Genomic DNA, 21,218 nt, shown 5'->3' with positions numbered 1-21,218 from the left:
TACCTCCCTCTCTGTTTTTCTGAACATGAGAAAAAGCCTAGGTATCCTTTTGAATCAGATCAAAGGTCCATCTAGTTTTTCCATCTAGCTGCTTCCAAGAATGCCCAACCCAATCAGAAAGCTAACATCCTAACCCATGAGGGTAGTACTTGTCTCCTATGGGTTGTATGTATCATTGTTATTTAAAACTGTAGACTCCATAATCATGAAAGGTCTGTATTTTTCTATCTATGGCTAATAACTGCATAAATTTAACCCTTTTAAGCATAATCTCCTTAGCCTGTATCTGACGACATGTGCTACTGGGGGCAATGCGTGACAGTATATTCCCTGCTGCAACTAGGTTATTGAATGTGCTTGCTATGGCTGGGCTTTGCCTTTGGCTTGTTATATGCTTAAATCTTTTTTGCTTTTGCTTGCACAGGTCCCTGATATATTTGATTTTCTATGTCTTTTTTATATCTATTGTTTCTCTCCCCCCCAATATTTCCTACATGTTTAATATTTTTCAAATTGTTTTATTGATTGATCTGAAGCATTCATGGGAGGCACATTAAGTGCTTTCTGTTTGAAAAAGGCAGTATACAGATCATAATACTCCATGTTGATAAATTTCATAAGCTAATTATGTGCTTTACCTTTTCCTCATATCGTGTAGTACCTTCCCCTATAGAGAAAGCAGAAGGCGTTCCACTCCCATAATCAGTTTGTTGGCCTTGCTGGCTTTTAAAATTATCAATATTGATTGCATTTAATAAGTCTGTAAAGTTATAGAAAAATAAATCAATATTACATTAAGTAAGACTATCAGATTTTTAGGACAAGTAACAAAATATAAATGTGTTCTGTTTTTCCCATTAAATCTTTAAAAGTGATATATGGAATCTGTTTCATTTTAGATCTTAAAAGGGGGACAACAATATTGATTACTCTTTTTTATTTTCATGAAACTTCTGAAAATCAAAGAACCCTTGAAATTAAATTGTTGTGTAATTCTATGAGTATTTTTACACAAACAATTTCAAATATTTCATCTTTATTGGTATACTTATCCGTGTGTGTTTAATAAATAAAAAGGTATGAGGAAAAAGATTTTTTCTTGAATTCGTATGAAACATGAAATGAATTTCCTTGAATTCTCAGAGATTAAAATACTTTTAGAGTTTTAAGGTATTTAGCTTTAAACCCCTGAATAACATTTGTCTTTGTTTCTTGAGTGGTCAAAATATCAGTAGCTTAATTTACCATGAATAGTAGCTATTCTGAGTTGAATTATAGTGCTGCCTAACTATAAAGTGACTAAAACATTTTTTAATAGTTTTTATTAAAAGATTTTACATATATAATAGGTACATTCAAAGAAAAAATACAGTAAATGTGAACGAGAAAAAAAAAAGAAAGGGAAAAAAGACCAAAAGAAGAACAGAAAACATGAAAAACATATAAAGAAATGGCTTCCGATTTTCCTCTCGGCAGTTATACATACAATTCTAATCAAACCTCTCTAAGATTACATCATCATTCCCTTCTTTCTATAACCTATTCTTTCTAACCATCAAAAACATTGGTCAGAAAATCATTTTCTTTTTTACACAAAAAGTCCATAAAGGGTTTCCAGTCGTTGAAAGTCAGTTTGGCCACGTCAGCAAGTTCTGTCAATTTCACCAACCATTCCTCCAGGGTGGGTAATGCTGAATCTTTCCATCTTTGTGCATATTATAATGTCACCACAGGAATCATATTTTGAAATAATCTTCCATGACTCCTTTCTAACTATGTATCCATCAGTCCTAAAAGGAAAAGTTCTGGCTTCAATTGAATATTAATCTTTGAAATCCTCTGTATCAATGTGAGTGTTTGAATCCAAATTTTTTTAGCATTTTTGCACGTCACCAAGCATAATAGAATGTTCCTCCATGATGTTCACATTTCCAGCATACCTTTATACATTCTAGATAATTTCTCTGGCATGACTTCACATTCTTTAAATAACAGCATACGGTACAGAGGAATAGAATAAAAACTTTCATGAATAACCTAATTCTCAAAAATCTGCTTAGTTTCAAGAAAACAGTACAAACAATTTAAAAAATGATCAGGTGCTTTTTAATTGTATTTAAAATGTGATATTTTTTAGTTTAAAAAGAGAGGTTTTATTAAAATAGAGTCTTGACCAGCCAAAGAATGTTATTTTTACTTGTAATCAGAATATCTTCCCTCTGTCCCATAAATTAGATAGTTGTCCCTAATCAAAGCTGAATCTTTTCACCTTCCCCTTGAGCCATATCTCTTCAAATTTGACAATTTGCTAGTTGTTCAGTTGCTACACTTCTGTTGCTGCACCAAAGATTCCAGCTTTCTCCATTTATACTTCCTGTTTCTCACACATTGCCTTTCCCAGTGCCTCCACATCATTCCTCAACTCGTATTGCTAGCTGCCCCTTTTCTTTTCCCATTCCAAAACCTTAGAGCTCTTCACGTAATTTCACTCAAGCTTCCCCTGCCTCTACCTCTGCTGTTAAAATAACCCAAAACATTGTCTTAAGGCCTTATTTTTGTATAGATATCCTGCCTTCTGCTCTCAGAAATGTTAAGTTTGTTGACTACTAACAAATGAGAGAAATATGTACCCTGGGTTGAACCTAACCTCAGTGGAGAATCACTTTGGTCCAGCTTCTGTTCCCAGCCTTCCATCATTGGTGGATATGCATTCCATTCCTTCCTCTGTCTCTGTCTCAGACAAGATGGGACATGGGGAGCTGCATACAAACTGAGGGCCACCTCTCATTCTCTAATATGGTGTTGAGTTGTTTTACTTTTTTTTAAGTGCATAGTAAGTGCATACCCCACCTTTTTCTCCCCAAGTTGAATGTTCAAAAGTGTAGATATGTCTTCTCCCGTATTCCTTTGGGAACATGCATGTAACTATTTCAGTATGGGTATCTATCATTTTGCCAAATTGGTATCTTGAGAAGAAGCCTGAATGACAATATTCAGAAGCTAAAATGCTTCTGACAAATACCATAGGCAGATCTGAATTTTCTTTCATTCTGTCACATGGTTCATATTTCCCCTGGTTTCCTTTATTGTTGTTCGTTGTCCTCCCCCTCCTTCTCATCTCATGTAGCTGTGTAAATGTATGTACTGTTTTGCTTTCTAATCTTTAGGTGGCCCAGAACTTTGGCAGGCATCACTGCGTACCTGCTGTGCACTCGATACTCCGCTGGCAGTGGAATCTACATGGGCAGCTCTCAGGATGAGAAGAGAGCTTGGCGCAGATGTAGTAAGGGAGGACTCTGGGCTGAAGAGGATTACTCTCGTTGCCAATACGCAAATGATGCTACTAGAGTCCTGTATATGTTCAATCAGGTTAGCCATGCTCCTTCCCAGTAATCTTTTGTGAGATTGTGTACTTCACAAGCCTTTAATACTAATGTCTTTAGGAATGTATTTATAATTCAAAAGATCCAAATGTACTGCCATTTATATTGCACCCAAAGTAATCTTTGTGTCTGTTTGAATAGAGAATTAATGAGCAGGAACACCTGCTGATCCTTGCATTGTATTTTTGACTGCTACTGTTTTTTTGCTGAAAGACTATTTCATGAAGTAGGGGAAAATACATTTTGTTTCATGCCTGAAGATTTCTATGTAACATAAAAACTTCCCGTAAAAGATGGAAGCTGTCAGTTAAGTTGGCTTATTTGCTGCTTATATCTTACTATCCATAGTAAGGTCTGCTTCTGAAGGTCAGATAATCTTATATGGCATGTCACTAGTTTATTTAGCAGTTTTATATCCTTTTCTTTAATCAAAGTAATCAAAGTAGCTCACACTTATTTGCAACAAGTATACCAAGATCAGTGTGTTTAAGACCAAATAAATATAGGTGTCAGGAGCTAGCATCTCTGAATGTTTCCTAGCTGGATGATGAGAGGATACTCTAATTGAAATAGAAGCAAATGTTTAGTGTTATCTTTATGGTGCCCTCCCTTTATTTATTTCCCAGTAAAGTTAGTTTTAGGCAGCTTTATGGTGGCATAGGAAGATGAAAAGTTCTGAGTTTTACAAAATCAAAAATGCATCCTATTTTAATTACTGAAGAGTTTGGCTAACTTAATGCAGTTCATGAACACCTGCCTGTATGTTCCAAGTCCATTTCTAATTTCCTGAATGTATTTTGTTGTGCATGTTTGCATGCACCTTTAACGCAGCATGTTGTGCTTTATGCAGATGCCTCTGAATCTCACCAATGCTGTAGCCACAGCCCGACAGCTATTGGCATACACTGTAGAAGCAGCAAACTTCTCTGACAAAATGGATGTTATTTTTGTGGCTGAAATGATAGAAAAATTTGGAAGATTTGCTGAGAAATACAAAGAGGTAATTATTTTTAGTACTAGATGTATTTTAAAAAGTTTTTTCAGCAAAGGTAAACTCTACTATCAAATAATCTTCAAGCTATTTATATTTTCTTGTTAAAGGGCACTCATCCAATAACATTTAAAAGTCTGTCTTCTGCATTAGCATGTTTGAATGTTCAAAACAGCTGGTCCTTAGCAAATGTAATCATATTAAAAGAGCCTTAGAAATTAAAAGCTTTCAATTTCCTTTCTTAAAAGTCATGGGGAAGATCAGTAGTGCTACAATTCCATATTTATACAGGTAGGTTTTAATGTGATCTAATGTGATCTGAAATGTGTGATGGTATGTATGACTGGATAATTTATAGCAATAAGGTTCATATTTTTCCTGCTGTGATTTATTTAATCCAGACTGTCAAACTTGAACACTAGCTTGCTGCTATTTTGCCAGTAGTTAGTACTATAAAAATAATAGAAAAAAATTCAGGAGCAATGTTTTTCATTGTACTTTAAAAGGGATAGTCTCTAATACATATTAATCTGGCTTAGTGAAACCATATTTAGTTATGTCATTTTGCTGAGCTATAAAAAAAATTAAGTCTATTGATTCTTGATTTAATGTTTAATATTTGTTACACTACGATATGCAGTTTATATGAAAGTGAAAATAAAGGTGAATGAATAGCTCAAACTGAATATTTTTCCTGAAATCTGTATCTTTAAATCTGAATTTAAATCAAGCTTATCCCTAGCTTCCCACTTTTTTGTTGCAATAGCACAGACTTGTAACACTGGTGCTTTCTGCAATAAAACTATACAATACAAAAGATAATGATGTATTCTTAGATAATTAGGAACATGCTATGTTATGTACTGTTATGAATATCTTAGGAACCAGAGGGAGATTCTGTTAGTTGTTTTGCTGATGATACAATATATATATATATATATATATATATTTATATATATATATTTTGCCTGATATATTGACCAGTCACATTGAAGTCCTGATCACTCATTGGAATATGACCTGGATAGTTGATGTGATTGTTCTTGAATATTCTGTCCTGTACCAGAAGTGTAAAACCCATGGCACTCTGAGATCTTCAAAAGTTCTTGGCAAATTATATCTTTTAATGTGATGGAAGATAATTGTTAAATGCATAACTGGAGAGTAACCATATTAACTGTTTTCTGAGTTAAATTTAAATTTAATTCTGTCTTCATTCACTAATTCTTTCAAAGGATGAATTCTCTTCATACATCTCTGGACCGCACTAAAACAGAAGAACAAAACCAGCTGGAAGACTAGTGGATTTTTTTTTCCTTGTTCTAATAGGAGATTATGATAGGGAGATCTTCAATGGCATGTTTTGCAGTAGAAACACTCATACCTGTTACAGCTTGCATTCCCCAGTTCAAACTAGGGAAATGCTCAGTGCAATATTGGTCAGACTTTGGGGATGGTTTTCAGTTTTGAAGGCCAGAGGATGTGGGCATAATTCTTGATAAAATTTCCTGAACAACTTGTTTGCTCAACTTTAATCCATTGTTAATGTAATACATTAGTAGGGAGGGAAGAGCTATTTGCCTCCAGGAGAAAATAAATTGTTCCTCATGAAACTCAAATGAGTCTGAGGGGGGAAAAGCGCATCACAGAATTCAGTAATTATAGGTTACTATGTCCAGACATAGTACTTGAGCCCAATAGTGCCTGGATAGATCCAGGTCATCAAGGATTGAGTAAATTTGTTGGTGTTTTTTCAGTTTAGATTTGGTTTGGTGCTGAAACGGGGAATGTGACTCTGTTGATTGCTGAGACAGCGTTGGCTTTCTGTACCATTAACATTCGCTTTTCATGCCCCATCCCCTCCTTCAGGGAGATGCGATGGTTGCAGTGGAGATAGTAGCCTTTTCCTGCATGGACTCTCCCTCCCTTTTACAGTACATGGGATCATGTGACTAAGTTCAAAGCCTTAATAGTAGCTACACTTCTGAGAGAGGTCTGTCTGGGTCTGTGCTGTCTTCTTTCAGGAAAGAACTGAAGACACACCTATTCCCCTAAGCATTTACAGGACCAGTCCAACTACTTTAAGACTGCTTGTTAATTTCCTTGGTTTTGCTGTTTCAGAAAATACAGAAAACTGAAAATACCGTAATGAACAAATGCACTGTTTTAAGCATTGCTAGTTTCATTGTGCTGGTTTTATTTAAGCTGTCCCTTCCCCCTGCTCTAAACTCCTCTGGAAATAAGTAAGCCAGGCATTTGCAGGATAAACATATTGCTCAAGCAAATGTTAATGCTTCACGTCTTATTCTTCTCTATGAAATAATCACATGGATTTATGGAGCATTAACTCTTTACCACTTGATTCCCAACATCCTGAAAAACTTTTCTCTCATCAGGTTTCACTACACTCGTATATATATTTGAAAATTTATCTCCATAGCATTATAAGCAAGAGAACGGCCTTTTAACTTTTCCCATTATCTCCTTTTTTAATTAAAAAAAACAAATTAAATTACCTTAATTTCTATTTTTGCAAACACAAATTTTGTTTGCATTTTTGTTACGCTTTTGGAAAGGCCTGCTTATGCATTTTTTTATATTCGGAGTCCACCAAAAGCTTTTAGTTCAGGATATTATTCAAATGGACAGTTATAATCAACTATTAAGAATTATATTCCATTGGTGGGGAAAATATTCTGATCTTTGGCAAGGAACCACTGCTGAAGTATTGATTGGGTTTTGAAGGCTAGGAAAAGTATAAGAACAAAATGTGAGTGTGAAAAAGAAGCTACAGCACTGTCATTAAAAATGAAGTTGCTGATAGGACAAAAATAGATAAAAGATATAAATAGAATACGTGATATTACCAAGGGTTAAGTTCAGACCCACGGGAGTGTTTGTCCTTTCTAATTTGTAAATGATAATATAAATGTAAAGTGAGGATCAAGAAACAATATATCAAGTTTCTTGAATGGAAATAGGATAAAATGTAATTAACAAATGGTAAAAGAGAAAATGTTGCAGATGGGGTGGGGAAGAAGAATACAGTTGGGAATCTAACTGGAAAATGATGCAAAAGCTGAGAATGTCAACTCTTCCACTCTTCTTCCAGCTAGGGGACGTGATGGTTGATATTGCTAGTAACATAATGCTAGCTGATGAACATATACTGTGGATGGCCCAGAGAGAAGCCAAAGCCTGTACTAGAATTGTACAGTGCTTACAAAGGATTGCAACGTACCGGCTAGCTAATGGGGCTCAGGTTTACTCAACGGTAAGAACTAGCACTTTCATTATTCATTGATAACCCTGAAGATCAAGTAAAAGCACTACTTATTTTTTATTGAAATGTTTGAAAAAGGGGGACAGGATTCTGTCAGCATTGTAGCACTCTGAAAACTAAGCTGGAGAGGACTGCATTTGGCATGGGGGAGAGATAAAATTCAGAAATGGAGCAGATCAGGACAAGTGTGCATAGGGAAAAAAGTCCCCCACATGCCTTTGGGAGGGGCAGTTGGGTAGCAGCTTGAAATATTGGTGACTTCTCCATCCTTCCTCTTGATCATATGATCCAAAGTAGACCTAGCAGTAAAGGAAGGTAGAAAGGCTTTCCATACCTTCTCTTATGGTAGGTAGGTTGGTTGGTTGGTTGGAAATAGGTAGGTAGGTAGGTAGATATCTCATTTTATTTTTAACAATAGCTCGTCTTCCAAATTCAGTTCTTTGGAATTTGGAAGTTTTCTAACAATTTGGTGTATTTGGGGAGCTGATTTATTGTTTTTGCAGCATAGCATTTTCTTTGTTTTGTTTTATTTCAACAGTATTCTCCAAATATTGCAGTGGAAGCTTATGTAATAAAGGGCTCTAGCTTTACTGGGATGACCTGCACTGTATTCCAGAAAATAGCTGCAACAGATCGCACAGGGTTTTCTGACTATGGACGAAGAGATCTGGATGGAAGTCTTGACAAGCAACTGGGCTTTAAATGCAATGTCTCAAATACATTGTCAAGCCTAGCACTTAAGGTGAATAAACATTAAGAGACTGTATGCACATATATGTATGTGCTTGTATTTGTGTTACAGGCACCTGATTCAGTGGAATCAAGTGATGAAACATTTTTGGGATACTGCCATTTTGAACTACAAGCATAGAGTTGATTTGATCCTTACATATGAATAAATGAATCGGGGAGAAGGCTAAGATGAAACCAGCATCTTGTTTGTTCTATATGAATAGAATGTAGTTGCTGTTTTTTAAGACTAATTGTATGATTTTAACCCCAGTTATATATTGGGCTTGCCGCTTAGAGTCAGCAGATCAGAGCAGCCAATAAGACTTGCCAGTAAATAAATACAATTATAAATAAACATTTTTTCTTTTCAGCAGGCAGCTAGCTAAATTCCTACTGGAAAGAACACACAAACAGGACGTAAAAACGTGAAGGCCATCTTTAATATTTAGTGGTCAGGTATATTGTCCTTGTATAGAGATTCCATTGAGCTAACCGCACAGTTGATACGTCCTCCATGAATTTTGCTAATCCTTTTCTTTAACACTGCAGGTGGTAGCACCCAACCAATCCTAGAATACTAGTGTCAGCCTTGGTTAGTATTTGAAGAGGTAACACTTGGAAATGTCAGGGCTGTGGGATAGCCTAGGAAGCTGAAAACATCCTGGAAGGAGTGGTAAACTGCCTCCAAGAAACTCCACATATGAAATTGAACTTGTCTTGGAAACTTTACCTTAAAGCTACTATAAGGATAGTCTCTTTTTATCTGTCATTCATTTTTCAACCCTTTCAGGTAGGCCAGGTCAGGAAGCAAAAACCACAAGAATTACTGGAATCTTATTGTTAAAGGGTATAACAACAGAATCTTGAAAGTCTGCCAGCATTTCCCTCTGCCCCTCTTATATCAAAAAGAATCAAGCTGGGGTTATTTTGAGTTTCCTTCTCACTCCCTGTTCCTTCTTAGGGCTAAGTGGATGTTTAATACCTGACAATTCTTGCATCCTTTTTTCAAGTACTCCTCTGGGTACTTAAATCCTGAGAAAAAGTTCTTCTAAATGTCCCAAAAATTAATGTTCAGTATTCAAGCATTTTTTTTTTTTTTGTCTGCGCTCAGTCATTGCTGACCCTGCAGTGACTGCTTGGACAAGTCCTTGCAGTTTTCAAGGCAATTGTTTCGGAAGTGGTTTGCCAGAGCCTCCTTCCTAGGGCAGAGCCCTGCTGGCGAGCGCAGGAGGCGGGGTTTCCGTTGCTTCGCGCCCTTTTCGGGCGCGCGCAGTTTTTCGCGCTTACTGGCAACTGCTCCCAACTCTTTTTTGCAAGGCACCGCCAGCATTTTTCCTCCCACCGGAGTGAGAGTACCCATTTGTCTACTCACGTGAGTTTTCGACCTGTTGGGTTGACAGGAACCGGGGAGGAAACAGGAGCTCACCCTGTTTAACGCGAAGGCCGGACTCGAACCGCTGAAGCGTCGACCATTTCTGGCCGGCAACTTTCAGCGTCATTAAGCCGCTGCGCCACCGCATCCCCCATTCAAGCATTATGACTACAGAAAGAAATCTGTAAGCCCATAAGCTGTTTATATGCATAAATAATACTAGCCGAAAAAAGATATATTGTAGTGTGGTTTGCCAAATACTGAATGAGAACATTGTTCAGCAGAGGGTTGCCTTATACTTGTAATTACTGGCATTTGTAGCAGTACTATCCATTGTGGTTGTAGGTTGAGTGGTAGCAAATATGTGGGTTTATAAATTTTTGATGTATTTGTTGTTCTGGATGTTAACATCCTAACCATAATTTATCAGTGAACCTTGGTTGAGAGCATGAGATGATAATCCTAACTTTTTGATTTGCCTAGCCTGCAGCCTGGCGCTTTCTGGTGGCCACCCATCTAAAGACTTAACTGGATCCGATGTTCTTTAGTTTTGGAGGGATTGATCAAGGGCAGGCAGGGGCTGCTGCTACTGTGGCTGTGATCATTGTAATGTTTAAAAAAACTATTATATCACTGTCCTTTTAGCAGGAACTGACACTAGCACATCTAAAACCATACTGATATTCCTTAGAGCTGTTAGATTTCTCGCTTCCATGGCAGCTTTTGTCTGCAGCCTTCCCCTGCATTCCACATTAGCAAAGTTATACTCCCATGAGCCTTTTCTCTGATGCTGGCACTTGCCCTTCTAAGAAAGCTTTGTAGATGGTTTCTCTTTCACATACCTTCAGTTTTCACCCCAGGTTTTTTTTGTTCATTTGTTTCTTATTTATTGCATCAACTTGATCAACTTGATTATTAGCAGTTCCTGAAGGGAGTTTTGCCTCTAAGAGGTGCTTTCTTTGTTGAATGTTGATGTTGATTGATCTTTTTCACTGTGATGGAGAAAGCAAATTCCTGGTGAATTCTTGCTCAAGTGAATTTTCATGTAGAGGTGTCTGCCAAGAATGGAGTGTCCGTGTGGCAAGATAATTGAAAGGGAAGCTATAATTGTGGAGATCTGTTTAATTAAGATAGGAAAAAGGGGGCTTACAGAGACAGAAAGACATGGGTAACCCCTAATTTCTAAAAAGTCTCAGAGATGTTAGATAGTCCACAGAGGCATTGAGAGTATATTTCCACTGACCTAACAAGAATTTTCAGCTCTACCAGTTGGCCTCCTAATTGCTGTATGGTGAATTACAGTTTTATTTCTAGTCAGACTGCTGTTTGGTCTTTTTTTTTTTTGGTGAAACTTCAGGAGTGAAATCTCTCTCCAGTAGCAAGGCAGTATTTTTTAAAAGTCTTAAACAACCAGCTTCTCAGTTCAGCTTTTTTTAAAACTAAGCTAAAATAAATTATGCTTCTTCCATTTCATAGGGGCCAGTACATTTCTCCTCAAGCTGAATTTGTTTTGGTGAAGCTCACTATAGTCCTAACTCTGCCTGCGAAGCAGAACTAATTGGTTACCCACTCAAGCACAACTTGGATTAAGCTGGGAGGTACATACTACACAAAGTCATGTCAGGCGAAGCTAATCAGTTGTATTTATTCAGCAGATCATGGTTATATAAACCACAGCTTGATGCAGTGTGCAAACTAGGCTGTAAAGTGGTTGGAAGCCCAGGTTAGGGTGTGGTTGCCCATTAGTTTAGCCTCACAAAACTTTCTCCTTAAGAAAACAGCAGTTGGTTTCTACAATGAAGATGCCACATTCTCTGGAAGGGCTCCCATGTCAAACTATGCAAAGCTCTTCAGTTCCTTTATTATGTCCAATCGATCTTACGGAAACAGTTCCTTGGAAAGCTTCTCTGGTCAGCCTGAGCCTCTGTCGAGGAAAAGCTCAGTGCTGATTAGTTCAGGGACGGACATATCCAAAGCAGAGATGGCACATTTAAAATGCTGCTTTTATGTTCTGTATTAACCTTAATTGCTTCCTTTTCCAGAACACGGTTGTGGAGGCTTCTATACAATTGCCACCTGCTTTGTTTTCACAAAGGCACAAAAGAGAAATCAGGCCCACGGAGAATGCTGTCTACAGGCTTCAACTGATTGCGTTCCGTAATGGGAAACTTTTCCCGTCCACAGGGAATTCAACAACTTTAACTGCTGACAGAAAACGCCTCACTGTGGTGACCCCAGTCATCCTCACCAAAACAGGTTTGTTCCTTACAGGATACATTCCAATCCCATGTTGCTTTGTCATAGAATAGCATACTCTACTCTGTTCTGGAAATGTCATTGCTTTAATTTTAGCCTATATAAAAATACCACTTTCTCTTTCTTTATAACCAAATAAGATGGCATAAGTCTACCATATCAGGACGTTCCCATTAATGTGACCCTCCGCCGCATTGCACATGGAACAGAAGCTGTTGCAGCTCAGTGGGACTTTGATTTACTGAACGGACAAGGTGGTTGGAAATCAGATGGATGCCATATCCTTTTTTCTGATGAAAATGTCACAACCATACAGTGTTTCTCACTCAGTAATTATGCAGTCTTGATGGTAGGTGATAATTTTTGTCTCTTTGAGGTTGGAGGAGCTGATAATGTTATCCAAATGTATGCCATGGTTGGGTGTAAATATCAAAGTATAAAGCTGTCAGGATAGCTTAGGCTTGTTCGTGATTCAGACAGCTGCCCTTTCCAGAGGAAACAGAGTAGTTGTGGGGAGATTGTGGATTTAAGAGTGCTGAGCTCAAATCTCTCTTCTCTTTGCTGAAATGAAAACCCATAGCCCAGACTTTAGAATAAATTATGGACCTATGAGAGGTGGATTAGGCTACTATTATAAAAGGAAACAAGTAGTATTTTTCATACTAGTTTCAAATACTTAAAAATACTTCCAGTGGTCTTTGGATATACAGGATCATTAGATTTCAAAACTTTAATTGGTATTAAATATTTTTATTTTTTAAAAAATATAGCATATTACACTATGGTCTATGAAGGAAAAAACCCTCCTTTTTTAACTGGGTATCAACTGTTTTAAAAAGTTCATTGGCATCATCTCAGCAGTATTTTCCTGTTCCTTTGATTCATATAATTACATGCAGTCCTTTCATGAGAGAGAAATCCTGCTTTTAAAAAGCATGGAACAAAGTTATGCTTTGGATAACATTTATTAGGTTTATATCCTGCCTTCATTTATACAAACCAAGGCAGCATAAATAATGTTCTTTCCTCCTCATATTTCCCCTACAAACCTCTTGAAAAGTGGGTTAGGCTGAAAGAGAATGACCGATCCAACATTACCTAGCTGGCTTCCATCCCTAAGGGAAGACTAGAACTCAGAATCTCCTGGTTTCTACTCCAGCACCTTCACTACTTCAGCAAACTGACTTCCAATATAATACGTAAATAGTAAATCCATTTCAAATTAAATAGAATACCTGGATTTTAGGAAAGAGTCTTCTTGCTCTCTCTTACTGGAGATTAGCACCCAGTGATGCTATTTTGTTCTTTGATGCTCTTATGCTTGTTTTGAGTCATGTCATAGTTTTCTGTTGCTTTCCGCACCATTCTTACATCGCTGTACAAATGCATTTCATCCTGCTATTATAAATGCCACTATAATCATTCCAGTCTACACACTTCCTGTATCAGGGCTATGCTTATTTATATCCAACACTGGTTTTGGATCTAGCATGTTTGTCAAATCAGTACTATTTTACATGTTATGGATGCTAACATCCCGCTAATCCTGCCAGTAATCAACATGCTGGTGGATCTGCCTGGTAGCCTCCTTAAGAAATTATCCTCTGTGTATTATGATCCAATCTTTAGTTACCATCTTAGTTTCCCCTTGATGAAAGGGTGGAAGGAAAACTACAGGAGGAGTTATCTGCTGTATTAGATGTTACATCCTAAGCTATACTCAAATTATATGACCTTCTTATGTGGCCTAATGTTTAATTTATAATCATCCTTATGTCAGATGGAGACCCAGATTGGACTAACATTATGAATTGTGTCATATTGTCTTGCCTGTCAGGATTTGACAGGGTATGCCCAGTCAGCTGACCTTCTACATCCAGTTATCTATGTGTCTGCTGTGATTCTGCTGATGTGCCTCTTGATGATCAAAATTAGCTACATATATCACCACAGGTAGCATAATTCTGAATGTATATTAAATTAGCTGGATTAAATCAACTAATATTTATGAGGGCTGTGCATTGGCACTAACAAAACATCTTCCTTCAAAGCATTAAAGTAGTCAATCCTTTGCAATCTTGGCTGTTGATTTCTGTTGGGTTGCCAACATAGAAAAGGGCACGTGTGTTTGCATGTGAGGAACAGCCTTTGAAACAAATGCGCAAGCTTTGTGAAAATGCAGCTGCTTGACAGCTTTGAAGAGAGATTTTCCATTTGTCCTGATACACTTCATGAAACATTTCTTTCTAATGCTTTGCACAGTTCTAATATTTAACCAAATCTGCCTGGCTATATGTATGTATGTAGATTAGTACTGGAAATACAGAAATTCACATTTAATTAGCAGATAGAAGTAATGTTATATTGCTAGATTGAGGGCATTAAATAATCAAAGAGTTTAATAATGTGTTTCTCTGTCATTTACATTTGTTATACCATTGGCTCATATCTATAATGGTAAAGTCTACTCCAGACTTACTCTTACATTTTATTTATTTATTCTTGTACTGGGACATATTCTGACACTTCAGGCATAGGTATGATTATTTCTGTGTTTTAATTATTTTGATATATATGTAAGTATCATCTTGCTGTTGCATCTCTAAAGAGTTATATGGTTATAACATTAGTTGCAGCTATATAAATTGATTGTAAAATTCATTCATTTGTTAATTCACTTTTCCATGTTTTAATTTATTTTGGACTGATACAGCATCCAAAATACTGAGGAGCAAATAGAATAATTTAAGATTGTGCAACCCTCCCCCCCTCCCATTCTCAGGTTTATAGAAATTGCAGAATCTGTGATTTATGTTGTGGTTCCAATAATTTAGCCTACTGGCTAAATAATTTGGGGGCTGGGGAAGGTTGGTAACTTCAGAGAGATCTCAGTAAGAGATCAATAAGGTCAAAGAGAGTTTTCTGCAAGAAACCAACTCACTGCTGAACTTCAGTTAAAAGTTGGGAAGTATTGGCCTTGTTCTAGAATATTTACATAAATTAATAAAGGTGAACAAGCAGGACTGTTTCATGGAAAGTGAGCATTTATTCTGAAACATGCTCTAAAATCCTTGCAGTTCACAGGAACATGGACAGAAAGAAAGTGTTCTTAGTTATGCTACGGTAGGAAACCTTCCCTAAAGTTCAAAACTAGTTTGCCTTAGCTGATAATGCTGTCTGATTTTGGTTTTTACCCCCCTGTATTATGAAGAAATCTTATTTTATGGTTTAATATTTGTAAATATGTTTTTGCATGGATTATTTGAGTTTAATAAAGGCCAGAAGAGATTCAGGTTTTGGGGACTATAATTAAAAATAGTTTCTTTATCTAATTGAACAATATGTAGGTATATCTGGGAAATACTGCTATGTTTTTGTCATTCCACAGTGTCATCAGGATCAGTCTTAAAAGCTGGCACATGTTAATAAACCTCAGCTTTCATATTTTCCTGACATGTGTGGTATTTATTGGAGGCATAACCCAGAGCAAGCATGCTAGCATCTGCCAAGCAGTAAGTGGAATGTATATTGGGGGAATTGCAGTAAAAAAAAATGGTAAAGAAAAAGCTCAAGGGTGAAGACTATTAGTTAAAGATTATTAAAAACATATTTGAATGTTAACTGTTCATTTTCTGGAACTTTATGTTCAGGGTATCAATTTATTGTTTAAACCATCTCCATTCCAAGATGCCTGATCAGGTCACAGGTCAGGAGTCTGGTGTCACCTTTTCAGGTAAACAAATTATATTAAAAGGAATAAGCCTTCATGCTTCAAGCCTACAGCTTACTTCATCAGTGACATGGAATGGCCAAACTGATGTAATATTTGAAAAGGGAATGAGGCAAGGTGGGGAGGAAAAGAAAAGGTGGTTGTGTGGATAGAGATTACATGTGAGATAGATTCAAGAATCTCATCAATTAGCAACTGTATTAGTTAGTTCTGAAATAGCCTGAAACTTCTTCATGGACGTGAGTTCTGGAGTCTCTTCTATAGTGCTAATGTCGTTTCATTGTTCCAAAACAGCTAGTTTGAGATCTCTAATCAAGCGTCCTGGGCAGTTAAAATGCTCTGATACTACTTTGCCATATTTTGAGTCCTGATGTCAAACTTGCATACATTAATTCTTTTATCCAAAGTTCACAAGGTCCTGATGAAAACCATAGCTGCAATCCTCATTTATAGCAGCCTTCCCCCATCCTTTAAATGCGTGGGGTTTAACTGCCAGATTCCTTCAGCTGTCATGGCCATTGCTGAGAATTCTGGGAGGGTCCCCTTGCAGGAGATGGTTGATTTTGTTTGTTTTGTTAATTAGCATTCTAAAAGAATACAAAAATCAGCTTGAACGAATTGTGTACAAATTCAGGGGAGTTGCCTTGATGGGTCTTCTGTGGATTAGTACGCTATATCTTTTGCATCCAGACATGCAAAAGTTTCTGTTTGTTATTAAAGGGATTAGAAATGAACAACATAAATATACCACTTACAGGTAATGTGACATATATTATTTGTACTTTGATATTTGTAATGGAAAATGTGTCCTTTTAGTTCTGTGGAGCAGGGCCGTAAACCCTATGGTCCTCTGAAAGCTGAGCCTGCCTCTCTGGAAAAAAAAATGGAGACGTTATTAAATACATGGGGGATAATCATGCTTACTATATTTAATTAAATTCTAATACATTTTTGTCTTGGTCCCACCTCCCTTGAGCAAGAACGTTGCAGCAAGATTAATTTGATATGGTTTGGAGTGAAGATGCTTAAGGAACATGAATAGGAAAAGGGGCGCCTTACATATTGTGAAATGTTAACCAAATTGCAGGTTTCCTGGGGCAGTGTCACTTTCAGCTACCATTACAATTGTGTTGTTTATCATAAAGGGATCTCTGATCAGTAGACAAAGCAGGGTTAAAAAGCAATATACTTCATAAAAAGATAATTAAAAATTTGATAAAAGTATTTATTTTGAAGGATGAGCACAAATAAAAATGTATTTTGATAAGTCTTAACAGCTGCTACGTATATTACCTTTCTATTCTTTATCAAGGTTTATCAGTTTATTGTTTACAAAACAAGCTGCTGGAGAATTTGAGAGTGAAGAAATGAAAATTGACTCTTTTGTCTGACACGGAGTTTTTGATGGCTGTTTTCCAGGTTGGGATAATCTTGCACTATTCTACCCTTGCCACATTGTTGTGGATGGGAGTCACATCTAGGAACATCTATAAGCAAGTCACTAGAAAAGCCAAACGGTGCCAGGACCCCGGGGAACCACCCCCTCCTCCAAGGCCGATGCTGAGGTGAGAAACCGGCATCAGCTTTCTTTATTGAAATCCTTTTGCCACAGCTTGACTGGATTAAAGTTCTGCAAAATTACAGTATATCAAAAGACCAAGGGTATTGGGGGAGGTCAAAAAAGTCAAGATTGCACAGGTGTGGACACCATATTGAACCCTTCTCTCGATGCTTGCAAAAGACAAATTACTTTGTTTCACTACATGTCTAATTAGTTTTAACTTCCAGTGAATGTGTTGAAGCTGAAATCAAGAATTTCCCTTTATTTCTTGATAGTTGTTTCCCTTCCTTTTTTTGTTGGGGGGGATTCAGAAGAGAAAGAAAAATGTGTTCATTTTTATTTTTCATTAAAAAACTCCTAAGGGAAGCATACAATAAACCATCAGCAATAACAAAAATAGAAGTGCAGGAAAGTTTCTTTACTGGTAGAATCACTAATCAAAACTCATTCTCTTGTAATGTCTCTGTTTTAATCAGTTAATACATGAACTATTGCTTTATAATTCGATATTAGAAATGTAAAGCACAAAGAAATTACAGGATATATATGTTAATTATTGGCAGTAGACTCAGTAATTAAAAACAATTCTCAGTAGAAGAGAATATCTGCAGCTCAGGGTTGAACTGTGGAGTCGGTGCTCTCTGAGCTTGCTTGCAGACATTTCATTACCCGACTAGGTAACATCATCAGTGCTGGTGAGTGTGGGGTTTGCTCCCTGTTTAGATACAGTGGCTCACCCTGCCAGTGTTGGTGTGGTGTGGTTTCCTTCTTGGTAGTTTCTTAATAAGACAAGCTACTGTATCTAAACAGGGAGCAAACCCCACACTCACTAGCACTGATGATGTTACTTAGTCAGGTAGTGAAACATCTGCAAGGAAACAGCCAAGCTCAGAGAGCATCAAGGATTCCACAAAAGTGATTGTTTTCAAATTTCTTTTAATCATTAATTAAGCCAAATACATATAATTCAGCAGAACAGATGTCATCACATTCAAGGAATTTTTATGATGAAATGCTGATGTAAGTAATGTCTTTGTTGCCAGCATGACTTTGAAGCAGACCTGACAACCAACCATTTTAAGGAATATAATTACAGACTCTGTGCTACTGTGTGATAGAAGGCAACTCTTTTCCATCTTTCCTTTTTTTAAAAAATAGACTACTTAAACAAGCTTTTCCTTAGTCTTACTAATTTGGCAATGTATTAAAGAGATTCTGGTAGCCTCCATTTTATTCTTAAAAAAAAAAATCAGGAGTCTGGTAGCATCTTTTCTGACTAACAAATTTTATTAAAAGGCTTTTGTGAGCTGCATCCCGCTTCCTCCTCCTGATTTTTCCTGCTCTCCTAAGGCACCTCTCCTTTTACAATGTTCACACTTCATTTCATGTATTTCTGTTTATTTGTCTATCTCAATATCATTTGGAATCAGTGTCTTCTTACAAATGCTCGTCCTTTGTTTTCATTACTTCCCCTGATGGTAACACGGACCCATTTCAAGTCAAATACTACTTTTGAATCCAGTAATGTGTTCTACTTTCTTCCTTTCTCACAGCCCTGTTAATCATACACTGGACACCTCTTTGAACTTCTGCCTCCACTTGCTGTCTTTAAGTTACTTGACACCTTAATCATAAATTAAATCTCTCCTCCAAGAACTTTGCCTTGAGTTGTTTTCCTGCTTTCAGATAGTCAGCTCTCATTAATAGTGTGTCACCAGCATTAAATCCAGTTTCAGTCCCTAACTCACTGGGGCAAAATCACAGTAAAGACAATTGTATTCCGTAAGGGTTTTGTGTATTACTTACCTGCTGTTTTACATAAAGGTTATGTTTCATTTGCTATGTTCTTACTGAGATTTATGATACTGTGATCCTCAAGTATTACAGATTCTTTTTTCATTTCTTAATTGTGAATGGTCACCAGAAAGGCAAAATATAAGTGTTTCTATATATAAATATAATCACCAGCAGATAACTTGGCATCATGTGTAGTGCCAGGCACTCTTATTAACTAGATACCTACTGTGTGGGACATATGTTTTTCCCCTTGAAACATGCATATAATCCACACAGAGAAGCTAAGTGACAAATTAGAAGGGATATCCATCCTTAGAACTGGAAAGGGAAACCCTTCGTATCAGAAGAGAATATTTATAAAATTGAGATATATCATTTATGCATAGGCCTTCTCCCTTCCTATACCTTTAAACTGGATAATATTTTCAGAATGCATGGGAGAGGCTGTATACAATTATTATTTGTATATGAAAATCATAATATCTTTCAGGGTGATCTTAAGGATATATAGAGACAGGATATCAAACATTTTTAATATGTTGAACTGAAACTCATGAAATTCTAGCCAGGAAAAAAAAAACCCTGTAAACTTAACTGGTCACATGCATGGAAAGATTGCTAGTCAGTATGTATTGCTTTTAAATATTGTAAGCCTCAAGTGAAATATAATTGAAGCTATCCTGAGACTAACAGTAATTAGGAATGGTTCATTTCAGCTTATTTTATTTTTATTATATGCATATATAATGTGCTAGCTCCTCCATTTAAAAAAGTTAACTATTTTGGAAGATGTGTAGAATAGAATACTAAGAAAGGAAGAGGCAATTCCAGCCAGTCTTATCTGTCATTTCTCTTGCTCCAGCTCACAGATTCCCACTTTCTCAAGGGTTGAAGACTGCTCTACCATATTCATTAAAACAGTTTCCTCCATCTTTGTCCACAAGGTGGCAGAAACTGATCAGCTTTTCTCAAAATTGAATGGAACATTGTAGCACTAGGTGTTAATTACACTTTTATTTCCTGCTCGTATAAAATAATATAAAAGTACAGGTAGTCTCCAGGTTAAGAATGGCTAGTTTAATGATGACCCATAGTCAAAAACGGAGCCTATTGTAGCAAAATTCAAGTTAAATACACAACAATTCAAGTTAAATACACTGGTTTGTCTTCATTACACAATATTGGTTATACAGTATTATACAATAAAATTGTTCCAACTTACATACAAACTTGACTTAAGGACAGACCTTGGGAACAGAACTCGTTCTTAAACTGGGGTCTACCTGTACAATGAGCAAAACCAATGTGGAGTTTTCCTGTGCCTGAAATCTCAACTGGTACCAGAATAGAAGTACTACATAGAATAATATACCTTTCTCTGAACAGAATATTATTTTGGGGCAGTTTCCATTCATTGCAGGAACTATCTCTCATGGATAGTGTGTATATGATAATACACAGTTGTCAAGGTACTTTTTTTCAGCAGTCAGACATTTCTGCAACATTGAACTCTGTTCCTTTGTAAGTCATTTGTCTTTTCAAAATGCTTTTTCATCCATGTCTTGTTATAATTATGATTCCCACTGAATACAAAGACTAAAGAATATTGTTGTGCTTGCATTCTTTGAGAAACAAAATGACTATTACAAATCAAAAGTAGCTGTTTGATCCATAGGCCCCTTGAGAATTCCTTGAAGCCCCTGTCCGTTGAAGTCAATAGTGCAGTAGAGTGTTATCTTTTATGAGGCAGTCTTCTATATATTCCAAAACATATTTTTTTTAAAAAAAAATCTTGGTGGTTATATTACGTTGGAAACAATAGGTTATAATGTGCAGTCCTAGCTCGTATCTCCTTTTAGCTGGGCAGCAGAACATTTCAAATTACTACCTGTCTTTATGCAACACAAATACATCCTAGGTGGTTAAAAGTACTGGGATGTTATTCTGTCAGTTCTAACTCTTTGTGATCCAGTGGACAACGATTTGTCAGGAATAGTTATGTCAGTAACTGTGTTCTTGTAAGTTCACGCTCATAAGACTGGTAATGGTGTCTTATATATTATTCCGACCTTTAAAGAATCTCCTTTATGGATTTATGTTTTCTGTACTGTGT

At 36.6% G+C, this 21,218-nt stretch overlaps 1 protein-coding gene across 1 annotated transcript in view; it reads left to right on the top strand.

The window, feature by feature from the left end:
* ADGRA3 (adhesion G protein-coupled receptor A3) overlaps nt 1–21,218 on the top strand; it is a 51,823-nt gene that overhangs the window by 22,432 nt on the left and 8,173 nt on the right. Inside the window, exons 9-17 of the mRNA XM_088131326.1 lie at nt 3,168–3,369; nt 4,234–4,383; nt 7,487–7,648; nt 8,196–8,399; nt 11,804–12,017; nt 12,158–12,366; nt 13,855–13,970; nt 15,406–15,529; nt 17,167–17,312. Of these exons, the coding sequence (XP_087987452.1) occupies nt 3,168–3,369; nt 4,234–4,383; nt 7,487–7,648; nt 8,196–8,399; nt 11,804–12,017; nt 12,158–12,366; nt 13,855–13,970; nt 15,406–15,529; nt 17,167–17,312 (1,527 nt within the window). The remainder of the gene's footprint in view (nt 1–3,167; nt 3,370–4,233; nt 4,384–7,486; nt 7,649–8,195; nt 8,400–11,803; nt 12,018–12,157; nt 12,367–13,854; nt 13,971–15,405; nt 15,530–17,166; nt 17,313–21,218) is intronic.

This window comes from Python bivittatus, unplaced genomic scaffold, assembly GCF_059951505.1.
Source record: "Python bivittatus isolate LINGU-HERP-01145 unplaced genomic scaffold, Pbiv_v1 ctg000960_np1212, whole genome shotgun sequence".
Taxonomy (NCBI): domain Eukaryota; kingdom Metazoa; phylum Chordata; class Lepidosauria; order Squamata; family Pythonidae; genus Python; species Python bivittatus.
Note: the sequence above shows the minus strand (reverse complement) of the source record. Positions and strands in the feature narration are given on the sequence as shown.